Below are 23,890 nucleotides of genomic sequence, written 5' to 3' on the forward strand. Positions count from 1 at the left end.
CACGTGACTACAGGTGGGAAAACCAAACATTCTGTGTCCAGAGGTGATGCAATAGGAAGGACAGAGCCCCCTGCTCCCCGGAACTGAGCTCAAATCTAGTTTAAACCTCTAGATTTAATTTACCACTTTACAGGCCATACAGAGGCTGGAGAAACAGGTTAGATGAAACCACAAATATGCAATAAACCCAAACAAGAACGTGAGAACTTCTATAGGACAAATGACCCAGTTTCTTCAGTAAATACAGTATCATGAAGGCGAATGGGGGTTTGATTAAAATAGGCTTAATTAACAAACCTATCAACTAAACCGAATAAGGGGGTCTTGTTTGGAGCCTGAGTGCACCTTTCCAACTGTAAGAAGTCACTTGTGAGATAACCATGAAGGCTGGCTATGAGAAACCACTGTCCACGTCAATGGTCAGTGAATCGGGAAAAGCCCTGATCTGTTAGAGTACATACTGAAGGATTTTAGGGATCAATTAAATCATGTCTGAGATTTGCTTTAAAATCATCAGGGGGTGGCGGCCGGCCCCGTGGCCGAGTGGTTAAGTTCTCGCGTTCTTCTTCAGCAGCCCAGGGTTTCGCCAGTTTGGATCCTGGGCGCAGACACGGCACCGCTCATCAGGCCATGCTGAGGCGGCATCCCGCATGCCACAACTAGAAGGACCCACAGCTAAAAACACACAACTACATACCGGGGGGCTTTGGGGAGAAAAAGGAAAAATAAAAATCTTTAGAATCCTGAGGGGAAAGCAGTGGGGAGTCTGAAAAAGATGGGCAAAATGTTGCTGATGAGCACATGGGAATTAATTATACTAATCTCTCAACTCTTGTGTATGTTTAAAATTGTGTTTATAAAAAGATAAATGGAACAAAATCAGAAACCAGGAACACAATAAAGACCAAGACCCGAGACTGCAAAACACCAAATCTATATTTACATCCACATATAATAACATAACTTTAAGCTGAAATATATCATAAATAAAACAAGTAATGTCTACGGTTTGACAACTTAAGTATCAACAATTAAAATAAATCAAACTGGAATGAAATAAATACACAAACAAAAGTCCAACGGATTGTACCTCTATTATATATGCACTGTTGTCACAAAGGAAAAAAACATACAAAACCAGTAGTATCCCAATAGTTAATACTGATGGACAAAAAAAATATATTTTGGAGTACAAGGGCTGTGGGACAAAAACTGATATTTTTATGCATTCAGAAATGTGGTTAGAAAGGAGAAATATGAAAGCCCCCAAAATTTCAGCATAACACAAACTGACTTGTTTTCAAATAGATTTGGTGATTTTTTTTAAAGACAGGTTTAGATTTCAGCCCTCTGTTGTCACACGTCCCCTTTGAAGATTTACGGTTACACTCACAGCGAGCTCTCTGAAACACTCATCGGATTAGACAAAGATCAAGTCAATCATCTTGCAAATGTGTTAATCTTCAAAAATAGGCTATAAAAGTGCAAAACTAGGAAAACAAAAATCTAGATTATGTACATATGGCTCAGCTTGTGAACAGGAAAACAGGTAAATAGTGTACACTTTCCTGATACAAAGCACTTCATTGCAAGGCCAGCAGACTGATCTCAAATTAGGTCTCCCTTCAACCCAGGAGTTAAGACTTCTCTGTCAAGTACGCTTCATGTTGCATAATGAAAAGAAAGCAAAGGGAAAACAAAATCAGGATTCTTTTAGGACTTCAACCTTGCTCTAATGGAGAAGGGCAGGGCAAGAAAAATTAACAGTGCAAATTTATTGCTGAAACAGTTTTCTTAATAAAATATCTTGTGGTTGCTAAACCCACGTACTGCTGAATAAACTCAGCCACGGACAGGCAGCACATTAAGGGAACAAAAGTTTCAAACAGCTAGCAAGCCAGCTGGTGGCTGTCTTTGCTTAAAACCCAAATTGCATGTACACGGAGAAAAATGCTGCTCCTTCAAAACAACCAAAAATGGGAAGACGACCAAGGTCTGGAAACAGATGACCTCCTTCCCAGATCACCAGAAGGCTCAGCCACGCAGCTCCTTCCTCCGAATCAACGCGCCTGTAATCAACTTGAGTATGTCCACAGTTAACCCACATGCCAGACACACCAAGACTTCCAAATACAAACCTAAAATTCACCCAGAAACTTTCATTTCCTTTAAAATTGCTTCCAATATAAGTAACTCACACGTAGAATTTAGCGTTTACATTTTTATATACTAATTTACAAGAATGCCCAAAAAACTGAATTTTCCAACAAAAATGATTAATTTCATAGAAAACAAATTGAAGTAACTCTACATACAGTTTCGTACGTTTACTGGCTGTTTGGCTGTTCTACAGAGGAAATGCTTCTTTGTAGACACGTGCACTTAAAAATCCCACAAACCACCCTAGTCCCTAAGAAAAGCATCCAGAATCTGGAGTCTTCCACAGTCGACATGCCGAAATTTGCAATAAAAGGGCACCAAATTCAGGATGGTTGACCTCAATATATGCAGCATATATTTATAGAGGGTCAATACTTCCGCTAACAATTTTGTTAAGACAACAAATAGACTGCAGAGGATTTAACATAATACAAATCATTGAGAAATTTTTTTAAAAACATTTTAAATGAAAGAGCACAAATAGCAGAAACTGCTCAAAGTGATGAGCTACATGAGAGAAAAGAAATACACACAGGATTTAAACAAGCAGGTTTACAACTTATGTATTTACACTTTACCTGAGGTGCAAGCGTTATATACTTTCTCCCCACCCCACCCCCAACCCCAATGATTTCTTTTCAGCAGCGCTCAAGTATGCAAAAACTCCACTTCTTATTTGGTCAATTCTAAAAAAAATATTATTCAGGGACAAAATAGAGATTTCCAGTCTCTATTTGTGTATACCCCAACTGTTCCAACTATAGTTTTTATTGCTATTTGGTACAAAAGTTAACAGAACAACTTTACAAAACTGTAGTGTTCCTCATCTGTTGTATGTACAGTACAATCACAGCTTATTTCAGTAGCTTTCACCATTTGCCTTCTCAAAGGATGAACTAATTTATTTCATGGAGAGTACACACTTGTATCCATCAGGACCTAAGGGGGGAAAAAAAAGTGATTAAGATAAAACTGAACACAATTTTTAAAAATCTTTAAAATACAGCATAGTAAACAAATAAATAAAACCGAAGGGCTCTAGAAATGCAATGGGTTCCATTTAAGCTTGAGTTGTGCAATGAAAGTCCTGGGAGACTAAAGGAAGGATGCTGGTGCACCACTCAGGAGATGCTACTATATACTTCAGGGTGCATTAACGAGACAACTTAACCAAGAATCAGAATTTCTATCAGTTACACTAAGTCTGGCAAAGGGAACTGCCACCTCCAAGAAACTCTGACAGTTGCTACCTTATGAAAGGAAATGTATGGAGTGGACCAGGAGTATTTAACAAAACAAATATAACCTCTCCCCATGAGGGTGCCTCAAACTTAAACATTTGCGGAGCCGACATCTATCGAGGTACCGATGCTATTCGTGGCACAGGGCTAGGTGCTGAACGCAGGTGATCTCCCAGGCTCAGCTAGGAGTGGAAGACAGACACGCAGCTGGGATGGCTGAAAATGGGTATGAACCACACGTGCAAAGGGAACATCAATGCGGAAGCCACCAGCTCCTGGCAAACATTTTGCAGAAACAACATGTGAGCTGGTCCTGAAGTGTCAGAGGGAAGTTGTTAGGGAAAGAGGGAGCTGGAAGATGTTCCGATAGAGGGAAATGCAAGCAGAGAAGCCCAAAGGTTGCAGCAAGAGGCCAGAGCTGGACAAATAGCACAGTTACTATTTGCTATCTGCTGTGACTTGTATGGTGCATGGAATCTGTTAACTAATAATCTACTCCTTTTAACCCATAAACTATTTATTTTTATGTTTTAATGTAGGATAGATTTAATCTCACTGCCGAGATTAAATTAATCTCACTTTACTCCCTCTCATTTCTGAGTGGGAGAGAAGAATGTAGAACTGCATAAGGCTTTTGACCCATGTGTGTCCCAGTGGAAACGGGAAGGAGAGATTCCGCCCTGGACCATGAGCACTTCATCTCTGTATCTAGGGCAGCGGGCACTCAGTCAACAGACCACTCCATGACTACATGGTGGTGGTCTGACAGGACAAGAGTTATCCAAGAGAACGAAATTCTGCCCATGCGCTCCAATCTTTTCATTCAATTTATTGGTAAATGAGTCCTAGTGTAACTCAGACATCACACTCCCTGCCCTAACTTGGAATAAACTAAACAAACGTGCATACAACTGAGTGTTTTGCAGTTACTCGTCAGTTAGACACATTTGCCATGTGAACCAAAAAGTTAAAATAATCCTTCTATTTGCTCCTGTCTCCTCTCCTCCCCCAAGAGAGAAAGATTTACAAAGGCTTGGAACAAGCTCTTAATCTGGAGGGGCGGGACACAGGCTTGGGATCACGCAGATCTAGGACAAAAACCAGGAAAAATGCAGCCTCCGGCAGTTACATAATTCAAGTTGGTCTCCTCATCTGTGAAGTGTGCACAGGACCTCCCAACCCAGGGGTCAGGAAACGCTTTCCGTATGGGGCCAGACCATAAACAATCCCAGCTTTGCAGACCATGCGGTCCCTGTCACAAGTACCCAACTCTCCTCTTGTAGCACAGAAGCAGCCAAGACAACACATAAATGAATGGATGTGGCTCTGTGCCAACAAAACTTTATTGACAAAAACAGAGGACAGTGTGCTAATCCATGGCCTAAACCCCCTGCTTGTAAGGATTAAATGAGGTCAGATTTATAAAATACTTCGTCCAATGCCTGGCACAAAATGCTTAGCAAATTCCAGTTGCTATTATTATTTTTACCCTGAGAGCTCTGTTTTTAAACACCTAAAAAAAGTTAAACTAAAAGCAATTTTACTTTATATTAGATAAGTTATTTTCAATTAAATAAAAGAGATACGTTATATTTGCTCACCTTTCTTCCCCCAAAATAGGAAATCAAGTTTTTTTGTCATTTGGTCGATAATGTGCATTCCCAATAAAATTCTCATAGTTTCTCTTCTGTAGCATGCTGCTAGATAAGTGTTGATATGACACAGGCCTTTTTCCTGGTTGAAAAAAAAAAGCATAAAAGGGCATTCAGAATTAAGTTCAAGCAATTAGGTAAGACGTGTGTGGGCTGTTAGACGTCAATTTTTCAAAATTCCTAACCGTTATTGAGATCAGGACCCACGTGGTACCCATGTTATAAAGTTACAGCTGCAATGTTTCTAAGTGCCCTGAAGGCATTTGTTAGCACAAAACTTTAAGTCACTAAAGCTAAAATTATCTAAGTAGTAGGTCGTCATTACTAAGAACTAAAAAGCCAAAAGAAAATGGCAGCATAAAATATTTGGAACCTACATGCATCATGAACCCAAACTACACGGAAGGAAAGAAAAAATATCAATTCAAAACAGGATTTCACTCGCAACACACAGCCTTTTCTCTTCAAGTAGAGACAAAATTTTGACCCATGTCCATTTTAAGCACCACGGGAGGAAAATGGATGCTTTTAATCAAAAGGCAGCAAAAATTATTTCATCATAATTTTTATAAAATTCACTGGAGTGTGTGAAAGCAACTGTTTCCTAATTTGCTGTCTCTACCAGATCACCTGGCATCGAGCTATCCTTGATAGAGGGGTGTCACCACACAGAATCTTTAATTTGAAATTAATACAAACTGAGAGGTTTTAAATGGATTTGATTCTTTGGGCAACAGAAATCAGCAGTTTACACCCAACAGAGGAAGGCATGGTGGTTTAATCAAGTTTGCCAAGCAGACTTGTCCCAGGACACTCTGATCCACCTTTCCACGCACACGTCTATGTGCCACAGCCTCTACGAAATGCTGCCATGAGGAAGCAGGGGCTTTAAAAACATCCCACGGGGACCACCCCATGGCCGAGTGGTTAAAGTTCCAGGCACTCCACTTTCATGGACTGGGGTTCACAGGTTCGGATCCCCGGTGTGGACCTACTCCACTTATCTGCCGTGCTGTGGAGGCGTCCCACATACAAAGTAGAGGAAGACTGGCGCAGATGTTAGCTCAGGGCTAACCTTCCTCAAGCAAAAAAGAAACAAGAGTAGGACTGGCAACGGATGTTAGCTCAGGGCAAATCTTCCTCACAAAAAAAATTCCATGGGGAGGATGCCAAAGTAATCTACAAGCGCAACAATTTATATATATATGGGGAAATAACATTGCTTTTAAAATTCACTTCATGTTTAACAAAGGCTGAAAAAACGGTATAATTCTAGAAGCCCTAATATCAAAAGCGCTCAAAAGATTGTTTCACCAGCAGTTCTTACACTTTCTGGTCCTGACAGGTCAAGGGTCTTCATGTGGCCCTGACTGAGCAGCCCCTCACGGGGGCCATGTGACAGGGCTGCATGCAATTCCGAGTTATCTAAGGTGTCTTTCCCGCTCAGAAGGAGTTCAGTCTAGCGGGGGTGGTAAGACACGGATGCAAGCCCCCGAATGCCCACTCCTGAGCGAGGCTGGGACTGAGCGTGGGCACACCACAGCATGCAAAGGAGAAAACAAGACGCGAGGAAGGCAAGTGAGCTGGGCCACATGACACTCGAAATTTCAACAGCAAGGACGAGAAGGGATCAGACCCGTGGTCCTCTGCCAGTCTGTCCATTATCACCCCACAAGGGAGAAAAGTTAGGGCAAGTTAGACACGCAGGAAGACGCCGCCATCCTGCGGGGCTGGCACGGCCGCGTCTAAGGCTGACTGTCTCGCCGCTCCCCCCGGGGAAGGCCCGCGCCAGCGCCGTACCTTCCAGCGCCGCGCCCGGGGCGCCCGCGGGGCCGCAGCCGTACAGCCCGGCGCCGCCGAAGGCCTTCGGGACCGGGAGCACGTGCGCGTCCGCGTCCCCGGAGCCCAGGAACCTCGGCTTGGGGGCCAGCACGGCGGGCGGCGGGCACACACAGTCCTGCGGCAGCAGCGACGTGATCCCGCGGACCACGTGGTACTTGGGCAGCTCGAAGCCGCGTCTGTAATTGGGCACGGGCTGCTCGTCGACGGCCGCGCCGCCCTTGGGCCGCTTGGGCAGCGGCTCCCCGAAGTCGGCCGCGCCCCGGCCGCAGAAGAAGTCCCTGGCGGCCGGCGCCCAGGGCCCGTCGGGCGGCGCGGGGAGCTCGGCGGGGCTGGAGCCCAGCGCGGGCGCCTTGGGCTTCGGCTCGGGCCGCTTCGTCTTCTCCGCGGCGGGAGAGGCGCTGGGCCTGCAGAAGATCTCGGCCGCCGGCCGGGCCGCGGGCCCCTGCGAGGGCCGGTGCGACTTCAGGTTACTTGGAGCTAAAGTGCTGGAGTCGATCCCTGAAGTGAGCGCGGCTTTGCCTGGCCCCGCGGGGCTCGGCTTCACCTTCTCCGCCGGCAGGGACTTGGGCTGCGCCGGGAAAGCAGGCTTGGCCTTGGGCTTCTGGAAATTCGACAAGGGAGGCACATCTTTTCCCAGTAAAGCTGGTGGGCATCCAGTACGTCTACTTCTAAGCAGAGACTTGCTCCTCGAGTTTTTGTGAATGTCGGGGTTGTACTTATGCTCCAGTCTCTGGTGCATCATTAAAACTTCTGGATAAAATGTCTTGAAGGTACAAAATGGGCAGGTGATACTTGGGATCAAACTTTTACTCAAGGAAATTGCTGGGCAACTGTGAAGAGCCCCAAGGGATAAATTTAAAGGTTTTTCTTGACAGTCCATGCTTGGCTTGTACTTGCAGTCCGGTGCGATCTCTACTTTCTTCTCTTGGTGGCCGACTTCCCCAGTGTGGGCAGTGCTGCTGTCTGCACGAGGAGTAACATCCACTTCTACCCTACAGAGAAGGTTATTTGCCTGAGGTTCAACTGCTGATTTCTTTTTTAACACGTCCAAGTAAGGAGGGGCAGGATTTTTGCTCATTTTGTCAGCACTGTCATCAGTTGCATTTTTATGGAAATCCTGAGTATCTCTGTGGACTGGTGAGAGGACAGCACTGCCCAGAACGTTCTGAAAGGCAGGGGCCATCCCCTTAAGCTGCTTTGCAGGTGGGCTGCCTTTAACATCTTTGGCACCATCAAAAAATCTTTTCAAATTTTTGGTTTGCGCACTGTCGGCGGTCAGGAGCGCCTCTTCGGTCTCCTGGTTCTTCCCATCGTTCTTGACTTCGGTGGCAATATCGATGTGCTTATCCTTGTGATGTCTCTCCAGGTGATACCGCAGAGAGGTCTTCTGGGCTGCAGCATAGTCACAAAATTCACATTTGTATGGTTTTTCACCTAAAACAAGAAATGTCACTATTTTACAGAAGTTTATGAAAAGCATCAAAATAGATCTTTGGAAACTAGAATCTAAGAGAGAGCGAACACAGGACTCTCTCCTTTTCTCGTCTCTATCTACTAATTTCACATCCAGGATTACCTGTGAGTTCTTTGCTTTAAACCCTTACTATGTGAGTATCTGAAAACATGAATACATCTTTAATTAAAAAAATAAAAGCGCACACTTTAGACTTAGTCTCATTTAATCTTCAGAATAGTCCTGTAGAAGTGAGTATTATTATCCTACTTTTACAGCTAAGGAAACTAGGTTGCTGACAGGTTCAATAACTTGCCCCAAGTTGCACAGCTCATGAGTGGAAGAGAAGAAATTCGAGTGCACACAGCCCCCGAAACCGTTATGCAGACTACAGCTGCTTCTACCATCCAAAGAAAAGACTATTGAATATAGTCTCATTTTATTCTAAATCATAAAAGTTAACACAAAAAAGCTGTGGCATTAAAAAATATTAAAGAGGTTTTTAATAAGATGAGTCAGGATACATTAGTCAGAAACTAAACAAGAAACCGACTTCAAAACACAAACAGTTCGCATTGCAGTGACACTGAAAGAATTAAAATGACAGCTGCAATCTGCACGCTACACATTTATTCTGCAGCTAGTCCAAGGATCTAGCAGAATCTCTGAACCAAAAAAAAAAAAGACACAGAACCACATCATAATTCTTTGAACTAATACATGCTTTAAAAAAACCTAAGTTCCTTACCTGTATGCGTTCTGAGATGAATATTGAGGTAATAATTGGAACGGAAAAACTTTCCACAATAACCACATTCTCTCGAGGATGTTAGATGCTTTGTTTTTCCTCCGTCATCATTTTTATCTTAAAGCAGAAACAAAAATATTTATGTAAGGCAGCTCAAGTACACGAACAAGGCAAGCTGACAAATATTCTTGATAGAAGCATTTTTGGAAAGCATAAAATAATTTTTATGTTAGTGTTGGGGTAAACTAAAAAGGCTAAAAACACACCAAATGTTGTTTTGAGATTGTTTGAAGTTTTCTAACAAGTGTGCATTTTTTTTTCCTGAGTATTGCAGAATTTGCTGTTAAAGATTCAGCTCTTTGCCTTAATCACAAGAAAAGATCATTTTATACAGTGAAATGCACGGGCAGCTTTCTGTCCTCCCAACATGTCTGAGCCGAGCAGGACCTGGCAAACTACGCCGGACCTGCATGCCCTGGCTAGGACGGCCAGCTTCTTCAAAGAAGTAATTTAGAAAACGGAGCCAATGTAAATTGCCAATTTTCCCAACCACCAGGGAAGAATAAGGTTTTTTTATCTTAAGATCAGACAAGTGACCACTAGAGGGTAGCAAGCACAACTTAATCTTTACAGAAACTAAGTTTGGCACTGGGCAATCACCTAGGAAAGTTTGTCAAAATTTAGCAACGTTTTAGAAAGCAGATTGTATTGTCCACCAACACTCACAGGGGCAAAATATACCTGACAAACCAAAATTTGTCCCCAAATGACTATGCATTAAACTTTAAGCTTCCATCTCTGCAGGACGATCAGGACAGTGTATCTCGTGTGCAACAGAGTAAAGGTCCATTGGGACACTAATTAAAGGACGATGATACCACAAACACCAGCCTCCAAGAGACAATTAGATCCACTACAGTCGAGATACCTGCTCCCCAAAAGCGAATACTTAAGTTCTAGATAAACTTCCTCTTATCAGACTACATACATTACAGTATGACTACAACAGAAAGCAGGTCATCTGTGAAAATGCAGCATTACTAAGCTGGTCATTTTGCCTTGAAAACTGTTATTTCCAACTAAAAGGCCTCTTCCCTGCTCCTTCCACATTTTGCATTCTAGATCATTTACAGTTTACCGATTTTAAAAAGCAGCTTATGCGTGAACCTTGGCGAGCCTCCCCGTGCAGTAAAGAAAGGACTGCACCTTCTGTCCCCTAGACCCCTCTGAGGAAAATGTATCCGCCTCGCCACCTCTACGCCCCTCTGGACATTCTAAAACAGCAGGGACAGCCCTTGATCTCAAAAGGTATCATGAAGACTTTAAAAAATAATTTACATCAACAACCATCATTAAACCTATTTATACAAGTTGAAAAAAATAAAAAATACATTATTCTCTTTGCTTTTTGATCTTAAAAGGCAATCTAAAAATAGCCAGGTTGATAGTAAATAACACCGAGATACATCATAATCTAAATTTAGGAAAATCAATTCCCTAATACAGAAGGCGCAGCTTTCTTTCTGACAGCCACACCCAACTAGCTAGTTTATAGCTGGGCCTCCTCTTAGTGCAATTTCCTACTTCCAGCTATGTGTCAGGATTTATGGTATGTTGCATCATATCCAAAAAGTTGTGAAATGCCTTTCTTCTAACACAAAGGCCATGAAACATCCGCATCTACCTGCTTCCTGCTCCTTTGACATCACCTTTGCCTTTACAGTGCTGTTCTTTAGAAGACTGTGAACTTGTTAGAAATAGGCTGTGGAAATTATCCTTGGGAGGTGGAAGACAAGGGTCATGAGCCAATTTTGCAAAGAGGGAAATGAGGACAAAGAAAGGTTAAGCAACATGTACTCAAGAACACAGTGGTAGAACCAGACTAAACCCAAGACTTGGCGCTCCCAGCTCGTACCAGGTATTCTACGTGCCTGGTGACCAAGTCTTGTGCCCACACCACCTACTGGCAGAATGTGACTGACCATTTCTTGGAGGGCACTGAGGCATCTCCTGGGCCTCATTATCTCCCCATTATGCCCCTGAACAGTCCTGACACTAAAAGGAAATCACTTAGAAGACTAGAGGTCTGTGTTTAAAGCCTTTTTTATGATGTCATCAGGACACCATAATGTGTTTTCTAGACTTCTGAAAACTGAAGACTGCAGTTCGCTAATAAGCACTAGGGTTCCTGTGTCCCAGGAACCAAAACGTTCTAAATATTTGATATGAAAACTACTACTCTCATATCCATCACATGATCAGAGAAAGAACTGGGCACTGGCTTAAGAGAAGAGTCCACTGTGTTATCTGGTCACACAGAGTTCTCAGAAGATACCAACACACAATCAAGTTACAATGAAAGGAGCAGGCACTTGTTTTAACTGAAGACCACTTTTGTAAATGATAATGTTTCTCTAAGACTAATTCACATTCTCATCATTCACTTGTTGATGAAGCAGGGGTTTGTTAACTCTTTTCAAGCAGCAGAATCCTTTATTCAAACAAAATCTTAAGTAGATATGAGAAGCTCTGGTTGAAGTGAGGGTGGGCAAGACGTGAACCCTCTGCCCTAGATGATGCCAACTGTGACTCAAGAAATAATACGTCAACAGGCCTTCAGTGATGGCTTCTGTTTCCTATAAAGCCCTGAGTACCTTAAAAATTTGACTGAGCAAATGAGATTTCTTAACATCTTTGGTGTGTTCACATTCCCTCTATTTCACAGACTTAGTTACTGAGCTAATTGTTAATGAATACCAGCCCCCCAGACATAAAGGACAGGGGAAAAGGCAGCAGCAGAGGGTGTCTCTAACAGTAATTTCTTGCTCTGGTTGATAATCACTCCCAGGAGCTCTTGTGACCACTAAAAATCCATGTGGAATAAATATATGAGAGCTGGGCCTTGACAGAGAGGGAAGCTCATTGCCTAGAAGGGTAACTTTGTTTTTATAGATAAGATCAGGAATGCCAGAAAAACTTAACTGAAGGCCAGGGTCTCTCAACCCTGATGCTACTGACATTTGTGGCCAGACCATTCTCTGTGGTGAGGCTGTCCTGTGCACTGTAGGATGTTTAGCAGCATCCCTGGCCTCTACCCACTGGGTGCCAGCAGCACACACACCCACACAGCTGTGACAACCCTAAATATCTCCGACATTGCCCAATGTCCACTGGGGGCACAACCATCTCAGTTAAGAAGCACTGCCTTAGACTGATGTGTAAGTTGAAATAATGTGTGTCCTTTGTTAGCAAAATAGAAAATCACAGCATTTTCAGAACAGGAAGAAACCTTTAAGCCTTTTAACTCAACCCTATTGTTACAGAAATGAGAAAATTAAGCCCAGAGAGGTTAACTGACTGACCACAGGGTGGTACCCAGAAGAGCCTGGACTCAAACCCAGCTCTCCAAACCCCCCAACCTGCCCGCCTTCTCTGGGATGCAGAGGAGGGAACGGCATGCGGTGGAGCAGCTTACCCAAATGGAGCCCTTCTGGAAGTCCATCCTCAGATCCATCTTCAGAGCCAACTTCACGATCGATGGCTCCATTTTCATCCAGGGTGGTGGTTAGGTCTGGAGAACACGTCCTAGGCTGCCTTCCATCGACTGCCATGGTTGGCGACTCAGCATCCGCCCTCCTGTCCTTCTTGTGTACTCTGGAGTGCAGGACCAGCTGGTGGTAGGTTCTGAAAGCTTTGCCACATTCGAAGCAATGAGTGGGCTTATCTTTGTTACTGGCTAACTTGGGGTCAGCATCCACGGAAGGCACTTCACCGTTAGAGTGTCTAGGCTTCTCCTTATCTTGTGAGAGGCCTGTACAACCACTTTTACTTGTTTTGGACTTTCCAGAACCTTCAGAATGGCTTTTACTCGCATTCCAAATTTCGCCGAGCTCTTCTTTTTCTGAACATGAGTCGTCGTTGTCGGTGCTTCCTTCCTGCCCGGGCTGTTCCTTCACTTCTCGGCAAACGGCAACTTTTCCCTTGGTGGCCAGCTGCCAAGCCTGATAGGTGGTGAACGGATCGAGCTGAGGTATCCATTTTGCGGGCTTCTTCATGGTTTCGGGGTGAGATTTTGGTCTTAAGTTAAAAAACTGCAGGAACTCTTCCCCCGGAGATGGCCTTCCCTCCTGCTGAGAGTCTGTTTGTGTACTGCTGGTACCGGAAGCAGTTTCTTTGGTGTGCATCTTCCTGTGATCAATTAGACTTTCTTTATTTGGAAATAGGAAGCCACAAACCATGCAGATTTTGTAAGGCGATGAGATGCTCTCGGCTGCGTGCTCCTGGACGACCTCGTTGATTGTGACTGGACTCTCCAAGCCCTGCTGCAGTTTGCTCTTGGCCCCCGATTTGCCAGTGTGTGTTCGCATGTGATTTTTAAGAAACCACGGCTCCTTGAATCTTCTTCCGCACACATTACACCCGTAAGTGAAAGAGTCCTTATGTTTCTTCATGTGGATCTCAACATCAAAAGCGACTCTAAATGTCTGCCCGCATACTTCACAGCTAAATTCTTCATTTTCTTTGCAATTCTTGTCCTTTGGAGCTTCTGTTCTCACTTGACTTTTATCAAGAGGGCTAAGATACTCTGCTTCAACACGCAAAACGGCCGGTTCACAAAGGGTAGGCCGATGCTGCACTAAGACATGTTTATTAAGATCTTCTGAATGTGTGAAGGTCTGGCTGCAAAACATGCAGTCCAAGGGCGCACAGCCTTCCATCCGGGCTACGTCTCTCTCTTGGGTAGCTCTGAAAGGAACAACCGCAGTCCCTTTGATTGACACGGCATCATCGATCTCCATTTGGGTGCCAAGAGAATTGCCAATAACTTCTGGTCCGTCCATATACACTAAGAGGGACTGAGTTGGCATGTTTCCTGTCACGGAAGGATTGTATATAAAACAAGAATCCGGCTGAGGAATTTCTGGAGTTGGAATAAGGCCACTTGTAAGACTTGTCACTCACACCCCCAGCAGCCCTGGGCTTCAAAACTAGAGCAAATATTTGTTATAAAAGTTCAAAAGAAAGTGTATATTCCTCCAACTTCTTCTCCTCAGAAGTCTTAGGAAGCTCAGTGATAGAGACGATCACCGGTTCTTTCCACAAAGCGGACAGACTCCTCAAGGCTTTGATTCAAACATGAGTCAGCACAAAGCATTAGTTCTCTTTGTCTCCATTGAGCGAGTGATTCAGTTGAGCAAGAAGTCAATTCCAGCAACCTGGAGACAAGGGATTTCCAAAACCTAGAGGAGGGAAAAAATAGCAACTGTTAGCTAGTCAGAGGAGACAGAAGGCTGGGGCAGATGACTCACAGTGGGCTTTTCCATGGAGCAGAGAAGGAACTTAATGCAACTGCTTCACTTTTAACTAATAAGGTGCGTCCTGTTAAACACGCGTTAATGAAATCATGAGCATTTTATCCCATCAGTACACTTCGCAAATCACCAGAATTTCATCCGGTCGAGAAACTTCAAACATGCCGCTTTAATGATTTAAATCTAAAATGTCAAGTTTCAGGACACAAATTGTTAAATTCAGATGACTATGTTTTAAATGCCTACTAAAATGCACACATGTATTCTTATAAACAGCCTCTACAAAGCTAGAGACTAAAAGAATTGTTAAAAATAAGATGACAATTAAAGCACTTCAGGTAAAATTTTAAAAGCCAGAGCTTCAAACTTCTTATATACAAACAAACACACAAGAAACACAAATGCCTAAAAGCACACTTGAAGATTACACACACACACACACACACACACACACACACACAGGTCAACAACGTAAGCACACAAAAACAGGAACCTCTCCTGGTTCAGGAAATACAGACCACCACAGAACGGGCGCTCAGCTTGGCTGAGGGGAACCCTGATATATGTTGGTTCACTGGATATTCTAAACCTCCATCCACTGCCCAAATTCCAGTGTTCTTCTAACAACTTTCTGCCTTGGACAAACGTTGAGTAGGGCCTTCCTTGTCCAAGCAATAAATAAGGAAGTACAGACACAATTCACTTGTGAATGCACACGTCTGAAATAAAATCTGCAACACAGCTGATTCAACACGGCTGAGTCTTTAATCAGAAAATGGACCCCCTCATTTTTTAATCCACCTTTCACATTATGCCTTGGCCAGGTGAAAAATGGATTACTTTATTTAGCTCTGCAGGCTCTGATTTAGAAGCTAATTTTCACTCGGAGAAGAATTAACCTCTGAAGCCAGTACCCGCCACCTCTATGGCAAGCCTAGGAATTGTTTCTAAACAGTCCCAACTCCTTTAACTGAAGTCAGTTAATTCCACCCAAGAAAACAAAAAGACAGGCAAACCACTCCCACCACAGTCAACGTTAAAACACACACTGCTTTACTTTCCTTCTCTCCACTTCCTCAAAGAGCAAGGGCCTGCAGGCTCAGAGAGGAGGGGGAAACATTTTCTTCCCCTTCTTTACACTTACGAAAAAAGAAAATTCTCATACTACTTGTTATCTGTAGTTTTGAAAAACTAGATCTTTAAGCTTTTCTAAATAAAACTGCAGATCAAAGATTAGGGTAAAGAAAGAAGGTACTGAGGTGTTTTATCTTAATGTCTTAGTCTTTTGTGGCAGTCACAATGGAGGGTAAACACATGGGCTGCCTACCAGCTTGGTGGGACATAATGGAACACTCTCCAGCGACCGGAGTTCTAGTCCCGACTAGACTAAGGCACAACCTTAAAGTCGCCAGCACACACCTCCCCTTTCTCTATCGCCTTAATGCAGACAGTAGAATTACAGGATCGCCCTCAATGTTCCAAAATTCTCTGGTTCCGGGGGTAGATTTATGGATAGACATACTCAAAAGAACATTTAACGACTATGCTAATCAAGATAATAAATGATATTTGGATATGTGACTGATAATTTAGGTTTCTATGTAGTCATTCACTCACTCAACAAATATTTACTGAATGCCAGTGTCCTGGGTAATATTTTAACTGAAGAATTAACAGCAAATATTCTGGAAAAGCAGTTAAACTCTGACAGCTCTGTTTTCACTGGCCAACAGCTAAATGAGAAATAGGGAAACAACTCAATGAATTCGACACAAAGCCACATGGGTTAATTTCAATTTGAATAAAGTTTGTCCTTCATTTGAAGTCCTTTCTACTTTTTGGTGCCAAAATACCCTTTTTTTAAAAAATGAAAGAGTAGCAATAGCAAATAGAGGGGGTTTTTTAATGTCCCAATTTGGCAAAATCAAAATTAGTCCCCCCTTTGCCAGACTTCATTATTATTATTAGAAATTTGACTAGTCTGTGACATTCTTAAATTTGGGAGAAGTCGACTTTTCCATAAATAATCTTTCCCAAGAAAACACTAACCCTAAACTCAATCTCTGGATTAGAAACATGATGTGGGGACATCCCTGTTATTTCGCACCCAGAGGAACAACCTGTACAGAAACGCCCGTCTTAGAAACAGTTTCGCTTCAATTTTTAGCTCTGAAATGTTCCAGTATCTGAGTTAATACACCATCAGCTTCGAACCCGAGACCCAAAGGATTGGTAAAGGGGGCACAGTGGGAAATCAGGAGAAAAAAGAGCTTCAGTTTTGCCCAGGAGAGTGACTAGGATGCAGGCCCGAAGATGAGAAGCATGTCCCAGGCCAGGAGTCTTCCTGCGTGGACAGATGGGGAAGACCACCCTCCCAGGCCAAAGCAAAGTGTTTCTTCCTGTAGGGAAGCTTCTGGGACAGATTCTGGCAGCCGTTAACTGTGCCCAACTGTCCTGAGCACGAGACTACCTCGGGTCACAGCAGTCATTACTACTCATCCAAAAGAGATGAAAACCCTAGTCAGATCCTAGGAGCAGAGACGCTGTCAGCCTGGCTCACCACTGCCCCCTAGTGCCTAAACGGGTCCCTAGCACAGGGCTGGCCGTCAATAAACACCTGGTGAATACACGCACAAATACTAAACAACTAGTACAGGTGTAGAATCAGCATGCATATCTCTGGCCACAGTCACCAACCATAACTGATCTGGTATTAAAATTAACTTGAATTTTCATCAAAACTTCTACATGGCTATCTATGGCTGCCATCTAACTACCATTCTCTGCAATTTCAAGAGTGTAATAAAAAAATGAATCATATTTAATCATACCATAAAGGTGACCAGCACAGGAAAACTGCATCCCTTGGATGTATAACCACTCTCTTTATTGACTCAACAAAACAAAAATGCGGGCCTGCTAGAAAATCTCTGCTAGCAAGGCCCTCAACTCTTGCCTTAGAAACTAGAATGGATGTAGACTAAAGACTTCCTTATACTATAAATCACTAACTGCATTGCTTAAAAACAATCTGCTAAACAAAAATCAAAAATCTTTAGAGTGATTGTAATAATAAAGACTTTAATAACAGAACTTACAGAAAATAGACATTCTAATTACTGATAACAAGTCACCATTCCAATCGAGTGAAGTGTGCACACGCGCACACAGCCTCCCCCGAACCTTCAGCCTTCTAGGCGCAGTGCACACGAGACCGACAGGACACCGATGGCACTGCTGATAACGTACACGTCTTGACAAAGAAGTGAAGGGGGAAAGGAGGAGGACATGATAATCCAACACCTACAGTCTAAGTGCTTTTAGTTTGCAGAAAAGTGAGCCTCTGAACACACACAGTTTCCCGAAAGGCACTTTGCAAAAATGTTTTTCAATGTCTAAAAAAAATTAAACCTTTACTCAGGTAAACAAGAGCACTTAAGCTTCAGCCATACACCCCAAGGCACCTAAGGCAACAGGTTATTTGGTACAATCTTCTATTTTAAGAAAATACTAGGGCTTCATTTATATTGTGATTACTTTAAGTAGAGACTGGTTTTTTTTAATTTACCACAATATAATCTTTGGGAAAAAAAAAAGTAGGAATCATATTGCTATAACCGTCTGAAGTGTGAGTCTGATGTTCTTGAGGCCATTTCTTGTTTTTGAAAAAAAGTAGACATTCGTTTGTGACTAAAGCTACCGTGAATTCCGCCACTACCTGTAAATCTTGAAATGAGCAAATATTACACATTTTACAATGCTTAGGGAAAAGCACAATAGTCTGTGCTTAAGCACACCAAATGAGAGGCAAGGACCCCTTGCTGACAATGGCCGTAACCTGGAAAGACTGCTCTGTATGTACAGATGGACTCGAACAGTTAACCTAGAGACAGCACCTCTCTACTTGAGCTGAACAGGTTATCTCACATCTCTTGATACGGAAAATTTATTACCATAGTATGGAGTGATAAGGGATTCAAAGTCCTCAAAAACTGTCAAAAACCCATAAAAATTCTATTTATAGCCAAGTAATTTGTAGCATTCCTGCAAATCTACTTTTTCCCCAAGTCACTTAAGTGTTGAAATAAATGATCATTAAAACATCCAACCTAAACTGCCGGCCTATGGGCAACTCACGTGCATCCTTTAAACTGCAAATTTATCTCCAAGACCGAGGAGGAAACCTAACAGTTTTTCCATAAATTTTCCTTCTATATTTTACACAAACTGTTTTTTCCTTCATCTGACAAGTGAAGAGAACTCTACATGGTAATCTACAGTAGGAATCAAAACCCGTAACTTTAAACCCTTCAACACCACTTCAAGGAAATCACCAAGCTCATGCCCAGGAGCTAAATAGGCAACACAAGTTTCCTGATAGAGCTGTGGAAAGATGCTGAAAAGTTCAGTGAAACACAAAGATTAAAATTTACAGTCAGTAACACAACTTCAACTCTTCAAAAACAAATGATCATTCAAAGGCAGTTTGGGAAGATCCTTACAGGACAAGAGTCTTATTTTCTTGAAACTGTATGTAAGTGCTCAGTTCTAAAAGGACAAGAGACCAAAGCACCATAAAAATATAATCCTATGAGCATATTTGAGTGTCATGATTAAAAACTCTGCCTGATTCATTCCAAATCAGACCAGGTCAGTTAAAGGATCTTACTGTGAACTTAAGGCACCACATATTAGCTTCAGTTTCAATATTAGAATCAATATTAACAGACACGGTGGCCTGTACACTGGCTTTTAAAATTTTCATCTTACCCTGAAAAGAGAACTATTTAAGGGAAATGAATTAAAAAAGAATCTTAATTAAGCAAGATCAAGCATTCTATCCATGAATTTCTAATATTACTGCTTAGCCAGTACTACCTTAAATATTTTGAAAGGATTTTAGACAGGACTAACTTCAGAGAGAAAGAGAGAGAAATAAAGATTTCAGCAAACTAAAAAACTGTTCTATCCTTATGGGTATTCTTTAACTCTCTACAAAGAAAACACTGAATGTGTCTATGCACACACAAATAACTGTATATATATAGATATACAAATAACTATAACCATTAGACATCACTGCCCTACTCACCTACACCTCTTTTTCCACAAGGCCAAACGATGAGTGTTCTTAATTAGGCCCAACTTAACTCACTTCAGATTAAATAGAAACATGGGCAACGCCTGTGAAGGCAGAGGTCCTTCTTTAGCCACATTCAAATACCCTCTCCCCTTCGCTGTGTTGAGTAAATACTAAAGTTGTACGGCTGGCCCTTTCAAGTCACCTCTTTGCTTTCAAAATTGAGGGGAAAAAGTCTCCTTTCAACTAACACATTAAAAATCACTATTCAGTAGATTTCTATACTGAACTGAAAAAAATGTATCCATTGGCTCAAAAAAAAAAATTCTGGTATAACTCAACTGTTTTGAAGTTACCCTGATTTGATACAGGCAGGAAAAATAAAAATAAGTATTTCTCCTAATGCTGATTCAAGAACAAAACATACCTGGACTCTCCATCTCCAGTCCATATAACTATGTTTTAAATTCAGACAGTTTCCTGACACTAGAAACTAATGAACACCGACACACAAAACACCACACACACCCATCAAAACACCAGCATCTCACTCCAGGGCAGCTTTTCTATACGAAATGGAGGAATGTGTAGGTCAAGAACAACTTTGGTAAAGCTTAAGAACAAAGGCTAAGGAATTACACTAATTCCCTCATACAACTTACTCAGCTGTCTTTTCAGGTTTAGTAATTTTATTTCTCAACTTTATCATAAAATTACCAAACTGGCCCCAAATTTCCAGTAACTCAGTAATGTTGTTACACGGGACAGGAAGTAATGGGGATGTTAAGAACAGTCAGCCAACAAGTGTTCAAATGTAAAGTTTTTTAATGAGCATTCCAATGGTAAGCATAAAAGGGCAATTTGTGGTGGCAGCTGGCTGACAGGGGCTGCCCTGGATTTATCTGGAAGATAGATTTATACAAGAATTGAGTTTGCTCATCACGAGCTGCAAATTTTAGGAAAGAATGGCCCAGTCCCCCCACTTCCTCAAAGTCAGATTTCTATCTGCCCTCCTGGTCTCAATTCAAAATCCTTTGCCCCACATACCACACTGCAAATTTGCCTACCTATATTATCAGTTGGAAAAAAGAACCCAAATCACCTTATTCCTAAAAGCCAGCATTTCAGGAAAGTTTTTATATTGTGCCCAAAATGAGGCCATTAAGTTACAATGATCAAGTTTCCCTCGCCAGAATTTAAGAAATTTCCTGCTGTCTTTGTGTAATTCATTCTTTCTTCCATGTGCATTTAAACTCAACACCCCTCCCCCCAAAATCTGGAGATGAGGTGTACAAACCAAGACTCCTCCACTGTCACGAGGCCAATTTACATGCTGTAACTAACCTCTTCCCTATTTAGAATATTTAATATGATTAGGAGTCCTTTAATTCCAATTCAGGAGCTGTTCGGTAAACACCTTCTAGGTTTTTATTTTGTAATACCTCAGTTAATTTGAAAACTATTCTACATCCTCCAATTGTAGTCATTTACTTTAAAACCTCATTACATTTATTTTATGCTACTGGAATACTCATCAGTTTCTACAACTGTCTCATATTTTTCATTCCTACTCTGTAATTCTAAAGCTTGAAAATATACAGCCATTGCTCAGTACTTTGGCTTCATCTTCCAATTCATTTATTAAGTATACTATTTATTAAGCATTTATTAAGATTAAACTGAAATAGGAAATTAGGAATGAACCATTTAAAATAAGTCACATCCAGTAACCTCAAAAACCCTAACACACAGGCCATACTGGCATACACGAGACGGAACAATCTGAACCGAAAATTTTGTTGAGCAAATGGAAACAAAGCTTCATGTAAAACATAAAAAAAGGTGCAACCATTCATGGCCCTAAGAGAGTCAGATAAAAGTACATCTTTTTTTTAAAGTAGTAGCTTATAGGCAGTCAAGAGTCATTAAAACTACTCGAAAGTTCTTATCAACCAATATCATGTTTGCGACAACTGTGAGAAAAGAATGTAATTTTATAAAGTGGGAAAACAGCACATCTTTGGGGACCCCTGAGGCTCTAATCAAGCGATTCAGAATGAAGAGTGCTCTGGGGCTGGGGAAAGGCCTCCCTGCTGTGGCAAAAACATGCCATTTCATCATAAATGCTGTTAAGAGAGAGAAAAGTGATTAGCATTTATCTGAAGTGAGGAGGCGGAGGGACTCAGTCCTCGCCAGGCCATTATATTCCTTAATTATTTCATCAGTTTGTAAGTGACTTGATGATTAAGTCTTATTTTCAGATTTCCTCTTTGAAAGGACCACTGGAAGCACACACGGGCTGCGATTCCTCCCTGAGGTTTCACTGCCAAAAATGGAGGATCACAAAGAGAATGCAAATGCACCTCCACCTTAAAAGCAAGGCAAAGCCAAACCCTCCAGCCCTCTCTTAGTCCCCTACTACCTGGGGGAAGAAAAAAATCAAGTTATAATCAAAACAGATCCTTCAGGGTGAAGGGGGGAAATATTTTCAACAAATTTTATCCAACTGGTGTATTAGTTCCTTTTTTTGATTAAGAAGTGAAAGGGAATAATATGAACCCAAGACAACTGCTAAACTTCGATCTCACAAGTTATAAAAAACAGCCAAGGTCAGACTGCAGAGTGTTAGAAGGCACTGTGAAGATGGAAGGACTAAAAGAAGTGGACACAGAAGAAAAGTATGTGTTCTTTCCCCAGAAAAGTCATAATCTTTTCCTCTACTTCCTCCTCCAGCATGTAAATCAATGTGCAGTCCTGAAGGAGCAGCCTTTCTCCTCGCATCAAATCATTCAAATTCCACACAATCAGATGATTAACCCTATTCCAACAAGCCAAACAAACTATCAAATTTGTCTGGTAGCTACTGACTTTGGGATTTTTAAATAAGTCACTGCCTCTTGAATTTCATACTTACATAACTGCTTAAAAATGGCAGCAATGGGGGGGGGGGGGCCTTCGACTAAAACACCAGGATTAAAAAAACACACACGGCTAGAGTCTTTGGAATACTTAACAAAACAGTATCTAAAATAAACAGGACTTCTCAGAAAAAGTCATCTACCATTAAGGACACACCTTAAAAGTTCTTAGCACACATTAACTAAGCAAGCACAAACTAGTGGTTTGACTGTTAGATTCTTCAGACAAAAAGTAATTAGGTTATTACTCTACACTTGTCACTACAGACACTGAAGAATTTTTAGAAACTCTAGATCTATTACTCAGTCTCAAAGTATGATAAAATTTAGTATTTTAAGTCTTATTTGTTATTAACCAAGGCAATCCATCCATCCCGGGGGGGGGGGGGAGGGGAGTACAGTAAGAAAACATTTTCAGTGTCCTTCTTGACACATACAAGAGAAGGTGAAAGGCCCAAGACCCCTACCTAGCCGCCAGGCCTGGCCGGCAGCTGTGGGTACCCGGCCTGCTCTTTTGTTGAGCTTAATCTCATGTCAACTCATTCAACCAACTCAGAAGCGATGAAGACATAAGTGAATCAACCTGAACTAAATCAGACCGAGGCTTCTTAAAACATACAGCTTAATGGTTCCAAACGGTCTAGAAACCCAGCTAGGCTGTAGTATGTACATGGTCAATACCACACGACCCCAAACTGACCAAAGGACCACTGCAACCGCCATCTATTTAATACACGTTTAGGAATGTTCGACGCTTCAAGCCCTATAGGCTGATTCGGAAAGATAAATTGAGGCTCAAGGAATTTCAAAGGGGAACAGACCATTGCCTTCAACTGTGAAGGGGCTATCCTTTTCTTGGAAAACAAAACAAAACAAACCAAGAGAAAAAAAAAAAAAAGAAAAGTTTCTGCTGCTCCGAGTTTGAACTGGCTACCGGGGTCCCAGAAGTGGCCACTGGTGGCTCTTTCCTGCTTCTGGAACTAAACCTTGTGGGAAAATTCCCCGCCTGCCCACCCCACCCCCACCCCACCCGCCCAAGAATGCGGCTTTCCGTCCTCGGTGGCCCTACCCTGAATCCTAAAATATGGGTTCCAATCCGGGACGGAACGCCTGTCCCGATCCCCAGGGCGCAGGTACCGGCCGCGCACCCCACAGGCCAGGTCTGCCCCCTCGGAGCAGCACCGCCCAGGCCGCCCCAAATCCTGCCTCCCGGGCCCCCAGCAGCGCCCTCCCCGCCCCATCCCGTGCCGCCCGCATTTTGGGGCAAATCAAAAGTGAAGAGGGCTCTACATCTGAAACTGCGCGGTTTCGCCACTCAACTCCTCCTGGGAGAAACTTCCCTTTTAAAAAAAAGAAAGAAACACTTTTAGGCTAACATTTCAATCCCTCCTGCCCTTCATAGAGCTAGTTGTGCTTCCAGCTGGCTCCGGGTCTCCCACTAGAGCTGAGAGTTATAAAGATATTCTTCAAGCGTTTAGCGGTTA

General features: G+C 42.4%; 1 protein-coding gene across 10 annotated transcripts in view; it reads right to left on the reverse strand.

The window, feature by feature from the left end:
* Positions 1-918: 918 nt before the first annotated feature.
* ZNF217 (zinc finger protein 217) overlaps positions 919-23,890 on the reverse strand; it is a 37,970-nt gene continuing 14,998 nt past the window's right edge. For 4 of the 10 annotated variants that reach the window (XR_011430757.1, XR_011430756.1, XR_011430758.1 and 1 more), the window contains 5 exons: positions 12,572-14,336; positions 9,097-9,213; positions 6,381-8,329; positions 5,003-5,135; positions 919-3,099 (listed from right to left, as the gene is read on the reverse strand). Coding sequence is in view for 5 of the 10 variants with exons in the window: in XM_070247193.1 (XP_070103294.1) it covers positions 5,026-5,135; positions 6,854-8,329; positions 9,097-9,213; positions 12,572-13,964 (3,096 nt within the window). In the remaining 5 variants the exon portion in view is untranslated. Of the gene's footprint in view, positions 3,100-5,002; positions 5,136-6,380; positions 8,330-9,096; positions 9,214-12,571; positions 14,337-23,475; positions 23,683-23,890 lie in introns of those variants that run through there. The other 6 variants (XM_070247192.1, XM_023626769.2, XM_023626771.2 and 3 more) reach the window with 3 other exon arrangements.

The sequence above is a fragment of the Equus caballus genome, chromosome 22, assembly GCF_041296265.1.
Source record: "Equus caballus isolate H_3958 breed thoroughbred chromosome 22, TB-T2T, whole genome shotgun sequence".
Lineage (NCBI taxonomy): Eukaryota > Metazoa > Chordata > Mammalia > Perissodactyla > Equidae > Equus > Equus caballus.